Source organism: Caenorhabditis elegans, chromosome II (genome assembly GCF_000002985.6).
Source record: "Caenorhabditis elegans chromosome II".
Lineage (NCBI taxonomy): Eukaryota > Metazoa > Nematoda > Chromadorea > Rhabditida > Rhabditidae > Caenorhabditis > Caenorhabditis elegans.
In genome coordinates this window covers 1,488,389-1,500,862 of record NC_003280.10, presented here as the reverse complement: position 1 = coordinate 1,500,862, position 12,474 = coordinate 1,488,389, and the positions used below count along the sequence as shown (strand labels likewise).

The window sequence follows — 12,474 nt, the reverse complement described above, 5'->3', positions numbered from 1 at the left end:
TGGGCACTCCAATCGAATCGGAAATTTATTTACTCCAGGGAAATCTCGGCCATAGTGGTTTTATTCAGGTTTCCCGGCGATTTTTCGGATTTTTAATGTCTTTTTAACAATAAAAATCGTTTTTCAGTTTCGATTCCATCTTTATTTGATTGGAGATTTGTTCGAAAATTCATTTAAACTTTCCAAAATGATGAATATTCATTAAATAGAGTTTTCTCGGCCATCCGCCCTTATTTGCACATATTTCAATGGATTTTCAATATTTTTTCGAGGAACTTTTTCATTTTTCAATTTTTAAAATGTCAATTACAAATATTTATTCATTATTTCTCCAAAAACAACTAGTTTTCCACTTGAAAAGCGATTTTCCTGTGCCCCAGTCCTAAATGGAGTTTTCTAGGCCACTCCGACTCGGCCAGATTTTTTCATCGAATTTTCTCCATTTTTTGGCTCTTTTTCCTCATTTTCTTCAGTTTTCCTCGAATTTTCTTCGTTTTTTCGACTTAAAATCAATAAAATTAATTTTTTTCAGCGAAATGAGGTTACTTTTACTAGTAACCATCGCTATTTTCGCCTCGGTGACGGCAATATTCGAAGATCAAGCCGGAAAATTCGATTGGAGGAAACAGTTGGTCGGGTGTCCGGCTAAAATCACTTTTGACAAAGTTGGAAGGTGATTATTAGAGAATTTATCGAAGAAAATTATAGAAAATCGTAAAAATCCCGCGAAATTTGGTAAAAATTGATTTTTCCATACACTTTTGCAGTAAAAAATTAAATTTGTAGTTACAAACCTGCGAAAAGCCGATAATTTACCTGAAAACCTGAAATTCGACAAGAAAAAGTCGAAATTAAAACCGAAAAACTGAAAAATAACCGATTTTCACCAATTTTCCCCGGATTTTCACTAAATTCCTATCAAAAAACTTGGTTTTTTGCGTTTAAAATCAATTTTCATACATAAAATGCTGAGAATAAGCTAATTTTTCTCTTAAAAATCGATTTTTTCCAGCAAATCCGACCGTCTGATCGTCTCGACCGCCCAATCCGTGCTGGCCTCTCTGGTGTTGAATACCGGCAATATTGGTGAGTTTTTGAGCCGGAAAATCGTGATTTTCACTTCAAATATGCTAAAAATCGTTATTTTAGCCTTAAATTTGTTGAAAAATCGCATTTTTCATTCAAATTAGCTGAAATCAGCGATTTTTAGCTAAAAAATCAAAAAAAAATCAATTTTTTTTTCAGGTTGGCGCCAAATTATGGAAAATCCCTCGGGAAGCACCAATGGATTGACGTTCACAAAAGATCGAGAATGTTAGTGGCTGCAAACGCGCTCCAGCGCGAATTTCTCACTGGAGCGCACTTTCAGCCGTCTTGAATTCAAATTTTTTCAGATATCTACTCAATTTCCGAGGACGGGCGGTCTGTGCGAGTTTGGAACAAGAATAATGGAGTTCTGGCTCACCAATTGCCGATTTCTGAGCAAAAATCCGAAATTCAAGCGATCCACGTGACAAATCAGCGGCTCCACGTGGCAAGTGGCCGAACTTTGGTCGTTTTTCGGTTGGGAGACGAAAAACCAGTAGAAACTGTGATTTCCAAGACGGAATTGTTAGTTTTGGCGCGAAAATTGCTGAAAACTCGATATTTCCCGCTTTCCAGAACCTTCTCCGCCTTCTTCCAACAAGATGACGTTGTAATCCACGTGTCGGCGCTGAAAAACGCCGGAAAATCGATCGAATTGTCGAAAATCACCGAGGATGGAGCTTTTGAGCCGCTGAAAACCGTTGAAATCAAGGATTTTGAGCCGAAAAAGTAGAATTTTTGAGTGGAAAAGCGGAAAATTGGACTTAAAATGAGGATTTTGAGCCGGAAAATGGAATTTTCACGATTTTCTACTTAAAACTTTGAAAATTACGCTAAAAATTAGATTTTTAGCGTTTTGAGTGGATTTTGAGCCGAAAAAGTAAAATTTTCAGCTAAAAAAGATGAAAATTAAGCTTTTAACGACGAAAATATGAAAAATCGGCGATTTTTAGCTGGAAAAATGGAATTTTCGCGATTTTTCACCTAAAAAATTGAAAATTACGCTAAAAATTTGATTTTTAGCTTTATAAGTGAATTTTGAGCCAAAAAAATAAATTTTTTATCAAAAAAGTTGAAAATTCCCATTTTTGTAGTTTGTGTGTCTATTTTCCCTATAAAAATTTAAATTTTGCGTTGTAAACGCGCTCCAATGCAAATTTTGCAGATTTTTGCATTTGAGCGCATTTGCATCCTTTTTTTTGTATATATTTTGTGGCTCATGTCCTTCTACCCTAATCTGAAGGAGAAAATATCGGTTTTAATGATTTTTTACACTAAAAATTCATTGAAATCCGTGTTTTTCCACCTTCCGATTATCGGTAGAGCACATTTGCCATCGGAGATGCGGAAGCTATGCCCAAATTTTCATTTTTAACTAAAAAACTTGTAATTTTCACAATTTTTCCAGCTGTCACGTCCAAGAAGCCTATCTCTCGTGCTCCACAGGTTCCACACTTCAAATCGTCGATATTTTCCGTCAAAAAGTGCAAAAAATCCAACTGGAAACGGAAATCCTCGAGATTTCCGGCCACGGACCACTGATTCTTGCTCGCGGAGCCAAAAACGCCCAAATTGTCGAAATTACCGCTGAAAATGGAGCTCAAGTGCGGAAAAGTGTGGATATTGGCGCTGGAGAAGCTTTGGGAATCACTGAAAATCATGAATCAGTGATAGTGACGTCATCGGACGCTGTTCGAGTCGTTTTCGTCAATTCGGCGACACATTTCAGTGCAAAACGTGTGAAAATGGCTGAAAATCTGGAAAATTCGGCTCCAAAATCGATTTTTGGACGCAAAAACGATAAAGATTGGGAAATTGTGATTGTTGGAGAGGATTGCCATGTGGAATTTGTCACTGTTGACCAGAATAGCAAGAGCGTCAATTTGGAATGGAGTAGAGAAGGTTTTGAATGGGAAAAATTCGAAAATTGCAAGAAAAGATGTTAAAAATCGAGTTTTTGACCCGAAAATTCAAATTTCCCGCCGGCCGCATGTTGCAAGCGCGCCCCAATGAGAAAATGTGGAAAATTGGCGGTTTTTTATGAAAATTTGAATTTTCTATCATAATTTAGCTTGAAAATATGAAAAATTGGTCGAAAAGCATGTTTTGGACTGAAAAATTCGAATTTTCCGCCGACCGCATGTTGCAAGCGCGCCCCAATGAGAAAAAGTAGAAAAATATCGATTTTTAGTGAAAAATTGACTTTTCGAGCATAATTTCACTTGAAAGTATAGAAAAAAAAATAGTCGAAAACCGTGTTTTTGACCCAAAATTTCGAATTTCCCGCGGATCGCATGTTGCAAGTGCGCTCTAATGAGAAAATGTGGAAAATTGGCGATTTTTAGTGAAAAATTGACTTTTCGAGCATAATTTCACTAGAAAATATGAAAAATTGGTCGAAAAACCTGTTTTGGACTGAAAAATTCGAATTTTCCGCCGACCGCATGTTGCAAATGCGCCCCAGTGAGAAAATCCTGAAAATTGCCGATTTTTAGTGAAAATTGGAATTTTCTATCATAATTTAGCTTGAAAATATGAAAAATTAGTCGAAAAACGTGTTTTGGACCCAAAAATTCAAATTTCCCGCCGGCCGCATGTTGCAAGCGCGCCCCAATGAGAAAATGTCGAAAATTGGTGATTTTTCGTGAAAATTGGAATTTTCTAGCCTAATTTTACTTGAAAATATAGAAAAAATAGTCGAAAAACGTGTTTTGGACCCAAAAATTCAAATTTCCCGCCAACTGCATGTTGCAAGTGCGCTCCAATGAGAAAATGTCGAAAACTGAAGATTTTGAGTGAAAAATTGATTTTTCTAGCATAATTTCACTAGAAAATATGAAAAATTGGTCGAAAAACCTGTTTTTGATCTAAAAATTTGAATTTCCCGCCGACCGCATGTTGCAAGTGCGCCCCAGTGAGAAAATGACGAAAATTACGGATTTTGAGTGAAAATTTGACTTTTCGAGTATAATTCTACTAGGAAATACCAAAAATATCAAAAAATGATGCAAGTGCGCTCCACGACGAAAAATCTGAAAATTTCACTGAAAAATTCAAATTTCCCGCCAAAAATCCCCCAAACTTTTCAGAATCCCTTATCACCGCAGTCTCTGTGGAAATGGTCGATCTTCCGCTGTCAGAAAGTCAACAAATGATTGAAGACGAATTTGAAGATGGAGAAAGTGAGAATTTTCATCGATTTTAACCCGAAAATTCAAATTTCCCGCTGCAGAAAGTGCGCTCCAGTGAGAAATTTGCGTTTTTCAACGAATTTTGGCAGATTTTTATCAAATTTTCCTTCAGGCAACATCATTTCCGCCTTTATTCGCCGTATTCAAGTGCAATTTGGACAACTTTGCCGCCAAATTACCCGTTCCATCGAAAAAGTGATCTACGTGGTGACTTCGATCACGAAAAATGGAAATGGGGTCGCCGATTTTATAAATTCCGTGAGATCGGCCTCTGGGAGGTAAAATTTTGAAATTTTAGTGAAAAATCCCACCGAAAATGCGGTTTTAAGTGGAAAAATTGTTTTTCTCAATTTTTCTGTGCAAAAATTCGGTTGGTATTGGATTTTTAGCTAAAAATCCATAAAATCCGAATTTGGCATTGCAAACGCGCTCCATTGCGAATTCCCGCAGATTTTTGCATTTGAGCGCATTTGCACCTTTTTTTTAAAACAATTTTTGTGGCTCCTGTCCTTCTACCCTAATCTGGAGGAGAAAATACCGGTTTTAATGATTTTTTACACTGAAAAATTCATTAAAATCCGTATTTTCCACCTTCCGATTATCGGTAGAGCACATTTGCCACCGGAGATGCGGAAGCTATGCCCAAATTTTGATTTTTCATCGTAAAATTCACCTAAAACCGATATTTTCAGCGGATCCGCCGCTTCTGGACCATTCGAACGTGATTATTTCAATCTTCGGAAGGTGATCATCGTCGCAACTTCAACTGGAACCGTATTCGGAATCGACAGTGCCGACGGGCGGTACCTATGGAAATTGTGGCTCGGCGAGCACTTCCAGCCACTGGAAAGCCCGTTTGACGGAGAAAAAGTGCCTCTTTTTGTGCAAAGGACCACGGCTCATTATCAGTTGGACGGGCTGGCTTCTGTCGTTTTTTCGAATAAAGTAGGGGCTGAAAATTGAAATTTTCTCCGAAAAACGCAGTTTTGGTGTCAAAATTCTGAAAAATTGGCAAAAAATCACATTTTTTCAGTCCAAAAAACCTTCAAAAACTTAATTGTCCACCTTAAAATCGAAAATCCTCTGCTGCAAGTGCGCTCCAATGACGATTTATCATCGGAGCGCACTTGCAACACTGCTAAATTCAAATTTTTATCACTTTTCTGTGTTGAAACCCTCAAAAATCTGAATTTTCTACGGAAAATTGAAGTTTTTGACTCAAATAATTGATTTTCAGCCAAAATTTCAAATTTTCAACTAAAAATTGAAGTTTTTGGCGGAAAAATCCCCTACGAACCGACTTTTCTACATGTTTATCAATGGAGCGCACTTGCAACACTGCTAAATTCAAATTTTTGGCATTTTTGAGTTCAAGCTCTTAAAAATCCGAATTTTCAACTAAAAAGTTCAGTTTTCGGCGAAAAATCCACTAAAAACCAGCTTTTCTACATTTTTATCAATGGAGCGCACTTGCAACACTGTTAAATTCGAATTTTCTTTCAGCTAACCCACAATGGAGTGATTGTATCGTTCAATCCAATGGTCGGAAAAGTTGTGTCGAGAAATGAGCTCGGATATCCGGTTAAAAGGTAATTTTTTGGGTTTTTTCAGTGAAAATACCTGAAAATTTGGATTTCTTGACTTAAAAAGTTGGGATTTTAGCTCAAAATTTCAATTTTTCAGCAAAAAAAAAAAACACAAAATTCACCAAAAAACCGCTCAAAAACTCAAAAGTCCGCAAAATAGCTAATTTTTCAGACTTTCTCTCCTGCCGGTCCACACTCACAAGCACGTCTACCCAGTAATGTTGATTGGCAAAAATGAGGAGGTAAATGGCTGAAAATTCGGCTTAAACCCTGAAAAAATCGGGTAAAATGGGTGGATTTACCCCAAAAATTGTGAAAACTCGATTTCCGCTAAAAGGAATTCAAAATTCCTTTTTTGAGCTTAAAACATAAATATAAGCTGGTTGAAATTCGGCGTAAATTTGAAAATATCTAGAAAAATTGAATTTTGATGCCTAAAAACTAGAAATTTCCACAAAAATGTGTAATTTGCCCTGAAAAATTTCAAAAAAATCTGTCGAAACTCCTATTTTTGCTCTAAAATTCAATTTTTAGCCGGAAATTTGAATTCCATAGCCCATGCAAATGCGCTCCACTGATAATCTGTGACTTGTGTGCCTCTATCCTCATTGATGGTCGGAATATCGGTATTCTCGGCTGAAACATGCAATAAATACCGTATTCCAACCGACAATTGGGGGTGCAATAGAGCAAATGCGCTCTAATGCGAATTTTCGCAGATTTTTGCATTTGAGCGCATTTGCACCTTTTTTTTGAATATTTTTTGTGGCTCATGTCCTTCTACCCTAATCTGGAGGAGAAAATACCGGTTTTAATGATTTTTTAAATTAAAAAATTCATTAAAATCCGTGTTTTTCCACCTTCCGATTATCGGTAGAGAACATTTGTCACCGGGGATGCGGAAGCTATGCCCAAATTTTTAATTTTTAGTAAAAAACGGCTAAAAAGTGAATTTTCAGATCAAAATCTTCCCGTCAATTACGCCAGAAGAGCTGTCAGCCACCACTCCGTACCTCTACCTCCTGGATATTCAATCTCAGACTGTTCAAGGCCTGAAAATCGATATTTCAAGCCAAAAAATCACGCCCGTCTGGCAGGGAAATCTCGGATTGACCGCTCAGGACGATATTATTGCCGTTAAGGGGAAATCCTTCAATCGTAAGATTTGAAAATTCGAATTTCCCGCCAAAATTTGATCTATGTTGGATTACTGTAGCTCCAAAAGTACGCAAATACCGGTTTCCTGACGCAAAAATGCACAGATTTCAGAAAATTGCGTTTTTAGCCCTAAAAACATGTTTGAAAATCGATTTTCCGCATTTTTAACCAATTTTGAAAATTCTCTGGGTTACTGTAGCTCCATAAGTACGCAGACATCGGCGTCCTGACGCAAAATTGCACATTTTTGTAAAATTAGTGTTATAGGCCTGAAAAGATGTTTTAAAGCCGATTTTTTGCAGTTTCAACCCTTTTTGAAAATTTGAAAATTACTGTAGCTTCAAAAGTACGCAAACACCGACACCCTGACGCAAAAATGCACAGATCTTGAAAAATTGGTGTTGTAGGCCTAAAATATGTCGAAAAATCGATTTTCCGCCGTTTTAATCAATTTTAACAATTCTGTGGATTACTGTAGCTCCAAAAGTACGCAAACACTGATTTCCTGACGCAAAAATGCACAGATTTCGAAAAATTTATGTTTTAGGCTCAAAAACATGTTTCAAAATCGATTTTCCGCATTTTTAACTAATTTCGGAATTTTTCTGGATTACTGTAGCTCCAAAAATACGCAAACACCGATGAGTTGACGCAAAAATGCACAGACTTATCAAAATTGGAATTTTAGGCCTAAAAACGTGTTTGAAAAGCGATTTTCCGCTTATTGCAACAGTTTTGGAAGTTTTTTGGGTTACTGTAGCGCGCCAAAAATACGCAAACACCGATTTCCTGACGCAAAAATGCACATTTTTCTGAAAATTGGTGTTTTCGAGCCCTAAAAACATGTTTTAAAGTCAGATTTTCAAGCTATGAACTCTAAAAATGCCTAGAAAACTCGGAAAATCACCAATTTTTTTTTCATTTTTCAGAAAAAGTGCACTCACAAGGACGTGTATTGGTCACCCGAGAGGTACAATACAAGTACGTGAACCCGAATTTGGCGGCAATTGCGTCGATCAACCGAGCTGATCAGCACATGACAATTACTTTAGTCGACATTGTAACGGGACAAATTGTGCACAGTGCCTCAATTGGAAAAGCGGCAAAACCGATCCACATGGTGCATTCGGAGAACTGGATTGCCTATAGCTACTGGTCGGATAAGGGACGACGCACCGAGCTCGGAATTATTGAGCTCTACGAAGGAACTGAAGAGCAGCACACTCAGAAGGTGCTTTTTCGGTGTTTTTTGCATGTTTTAGGCCTTGAAAACATGGAATTTGAAGGGGTTTTTGATGATTTTTACCAGAAAAATCATGGAATTTGGAACTCAAAAGCCCTGAAAATGTGGGATTTGATCAGTTTTGTTCATTTTGAACGTAAAATTTTTACATTTAGCACCTATAAACTTGAAATTCCCAAATTTCCATGTTTTGTGATTTTTTTATATTGAAAAATTCAATTTCCTGCCCGACCACATGTTAAAAATGTACTCCACGGTCAATTTTTGGCCAAAATCAAATTTTTCACTGAAAATCGATGAAAAATTATACTTTTCTAGGTTTTTGAGCATAAAACACAAATTAGCAAGCGATGGCTAAATTTGAATTTCCTCGCCAATGAGAATGCGCTCTACTCATAATTTGTGACTTGTGTGCTTCTATCCTAATTGATGGCTGGAATATCGGTATTCTCGGCTGAAACATGCCATAAATACCGTATTCCAACCAACAATTTGTGCAATAGAGCACATTTGTCACTGGGGATGCGGAAGCTATGCCCAAATTTTCATTTTTGCCTAAAAGTCAGAATTTTGATGAGATTTTTGTAAAATCAGCCGAAAATAGCATTAAAAATTGCCAAAATCGAATTTTTGACCCAAATTTCGAATTTTTCTCTAAAATCTGATGGTTTTAGTGAGAAAAATTCAAATTTTTTACAAATTTTAGTTTAAATTCCCTAAAAAATTGTCTCCAAATCGTTAAAACCGACAGTTTTCCGTCAAAAATGTCTAAATTTATAAGAAAATTTCACCAAAATTTTCAGGAAGTGTTCGACTCGAAAATCGCGGAAAAACTGCCGCCAGTGGTTGCTCAGCAGAGCTATATTTATGCTCAAGGAGTGGATGCGATGAGTGTCTCGGAGACAGGTAGGAAAAGCTGAAAATTTCAAATTTTCACTAAAAATTGTAGAATTTTCACTAGAAATGTCAGATTTTCACTAAAAAGTCCAGATTTTCACTAGAAATGTCAGATTTTCACCCAAAAAACCACAATTATTCCTACAGAACAAGGCCTGACAACTCGATCAATCCTTGTCGCACACCCATCCGGAAACATCCATGAAGTCTCGCGACGCCTCCTCGACGCGAATCGACCAATGGAGCTGACCCAAGCGATGCGTGAGGAGATGATGATTGGTTACATGCCGGAAATCGCCGTAGCCACCGAAGAAATGATCAACTACAATCAGACGGTCCACCGAGTCCGTGGCATCAAAACAAGCCCGTCGGGCTTGGAATCCACGTCACTTGTGTTGGCCTACGGGACGGATTTGTTCTTTACGAGACTTGTACCGTCGGGTACTTTTGATATATTGAAGGTACAGAAATACCTTGGAATTGGCCTTTTTTGCATGTTTTAGCCGGTGAAAACATGGAATTTGAGTGGGTTTCGATGATTTTTCCGAAAAAATCATAAAAATTGGCGTTTTTTTACATGTTTCAGCCCTTGAAAACATGAAATATGAGAGGTTTCCAATGATTTTTCCTGAAAAATCATTGAATTTCACCCCAAAACTGAAAATTTTGGCTTTTTCTACATGATTCAGCCTAGAAAACCATAGAAAGTGAAAAAAATCCGTATTTTTATCGAATAATTTGAATTTCCCGCTGACCTCGGGCTGCAAATGCGCTCCACGGACAGCTAGAGACACAAAATTTCAAATTTTGGGTGTACTGTAGCTCCGCCCATTTTGTGACTTCTTCGCCTTTTAAAATCAGTTTTCACATTTTCAGCAGTAAAATTAGTTAGTTTATGTAGGAAAAAACCTGAATTTTTCAATTATTTAGCCTAAATATTGAGATAATACCAGAATTTTAGCGAAAAATTATAAATTTTCAAATTTTGGGCTTAAAAATTGAGAAAATCCTCCATTTTCAGTAGTTTCTACTAGAAAAAAGCTGAAAATTTCAAATTTTCAAGCTACAAACCCCACATGGTGTCAGGTTGTCCCATAACGATTTGATCTACAAAAAATGCGGGAATTTTTTTCCCCAAAAAATGTGACGTCAGCGCGTTCTTAACCATGCGAAATCATTTGAAAGGTTTGCGTCCAATTTTCCGCATTTTTTGTAGATCACAACGAAATGGGACATTCTGACACCACTTATAAAAAAACCTAAATTTTTCAAATGTTGGGCCTAAAAATTGTGATAATTCCAGAGTTTCAGCGACTTTTTCTAACAAAAAACCTAAACTTTCAAATTTTGGGCTCAAAGATTGAGGAAAACCTTGTTTTTGAGCGATTTCTACTAGAAAAAAGCTGAAAATTCCCAATTTTCAAGCTAAAAAACCCAAAAAATCACCCAAATTCCCATTTTCCAGGACGATTTCGACCATGTGCTCATTTCCCTGGTGCTCACCGGCCTTGTCGTTGGCTCCTACGTCTCAAAGCGTCTGGCTCGATCAAATGCTCTCGCCTCACAGTGGTCTTAATCTAGTCTCTCTCTCTCCCATTTGAAAATCTCAATTTCTTGTCTTCTTCTCTTCCAACTTGTTTTTATAATAATTCATATATATCTATAATTTATATATCTCTATTTCCCCGCCGCCGCTCAAATTAGTTTTAAATGTTTAATAAGCCCATTTTAATGTGTTTTTCATTCCAAAAAGTGATAAATTGCGAGTTCAACTGTTCATTTCAAAATAATACAAAAAAAACACTGATACAAAAATTTGAATTATTATAAGGATCGCAGTTGAACTTTGAGCTCCAACCCATCACGAAAACCATCTCTGACGCAGCCAAGATGAAGATCTGACGTGTTGTTCACATGAACTATGACATTATCTGTCTCTCTGAAACATGTTTCGTATTATCTTTTGACAGCATGGATAAGCTCACCCGTCATCAATTCTTTCCGAGTGATTCTTCTTAACAGTCTCCAAAATCTCTCTCGCGGTATATCCTGACGTAAAAATTGACCAAAAGTAGCCAACATCGCGTCCTAACTCAATCCAATCGTCGATAAGAAGTGCCACATTTCGAATCACATCTTGCGGATTGCAATAGTCGGGATATATACGAACTAGTTTGTGACAAATCTTCATAAATGTGTGGACGTCTTTTCCAGCAATATGAAGACTCCGGAAGTTCAGAATTCCAGTGGATTGAACAATTGGATGTTCACTATTCAAACTAGGGTTACGGTACAGAGTAATCGAATTTAGAGGTGAAGTGGAAGGATCCAGTGTTGACTTGATCGCATTGAATACCTCATAATTGTAATAACTATCCAATTCCAAATCATTGGTTTTGAACTTCAAACTAGACGGAAGCCTCAGTATTCTGTCACATCCAAAAGAAAGTGTGTCAGTTTTGATGAGACATCTCCCACCAATTAATTTGTCAAACAAATATTTTACAGCCTCGTGGATCTTTTTGTCATAGCTCAGGTATTCAGCTCTTCTTTGAATCTTTGAAGCAGTTCGGATGTTAAACGTAATATGAAAAAATTCGGGTTCTCTACCTTTGCACACGAGGTTTATGAGAGTTAACATCGAATTGCTCTTACCTGCTGCTCTTAAATCAACTAGAATTTCGTTAGGATCTTCATCTAGAACATCATCCGTATGTTCCGTAGAAATATTGTTATTCTGGCTGGGAGGATTCCGATAATACAATTGCAACCCATATTCTGTCTCATCCACTTTAATGCCAGTGCTGTCCAATTTTAGGAATTTCAGGCGGAGAGGTACTGATTGATTTGATTTTTTTTTTTAGTTCTGAAAATTGGACGTTTGTCTTAATATCTCGATTTCTATCAAATCTATTAAAAAGTTTATGGCTACAATAATGATAACCAATTATTTCTACATCTTTTCGTAGTTGGTCATTTTATAATAGCTTCGATGACAACAGAGATATCACTCCTACAAAAAAAACTACAACTTCGTCAAGCTCAAAACAATACACATTTTCATAGTTGAAGCATCTTTTCACTTTTATCAAGAACTGAGATATTTTTGAGCACAGATCTAGAATTTTAGATCATATTTGGTAGCTCACATCTCCGCAGTCACTAAAGATCACTAAAAGGTACCAACTAACAACTATTGTCAACAACTTTTTAGTTGACAACAATTTGTTATTTCAAACGTCAACAAAGATATAATCTTTTGAAATAAGTCAAACACATTGCTTATGATTGTTCGGCAGAAAATTAAACTTGA

General features: G+C 36.8%; 1 protein-coding gene across 2 annotated transcripts; it reads left to right on the top strand.

The window, feature by feature from the left end:
- Positions 1 to 532: 532 nt before the first annotated feature.
- On the top strand, positions 533 to 10,937 carry emc-1 (the record flags this gene model as incomplete). 2 transcript variants are annotated; one of them, NM_061579.8, is made up of 16 exons in its annotated part: positions 533 to 673; positions 1,013 to 1,086; positions 1,246 to 1,314; positions 1,395 to 1,611; positions 1,663 to 1,815; positions 2,495 to 2,988; positions 4,176 to 4,268; positions 4,390 to 4,555; positions 4,970 to 5,222; positions 5,781 to 5,866; positions 6,036 to 6,105; positions 6,823 to 7,021; positions 7,951 to 8,252; positions 9,068 to 9,170; positions 9,309 to 9,622; positions 10,627 to 10,937. In NM_061579.8, 16 exons carry the CDS (start codon positions 537 to 539, stop codon positions 10,735 to 10,737), a joined length of 2,841 nt encoding a protein of 946 aa, NP_493980.1. The 2 variants fall into 2 exon arrangements, with proteins under 2 accessions (NP_493980.1, NP_872011.1); NM_182211.5 differs by lacking the exons at positions 4,176 to 4,268; positions 4,390 to 4,555; positions 4,970 to 5,222; ... (5 more) ...; positions 9,309 to 9,622; positions 10,627 to 10,937 and having other exon boundaries at positions 537 to 673; positions 2,495 to 3,032.
- Between the last annotated feature and the right edge of the window lie 1,537 nt (positions 10,938 to 12,474).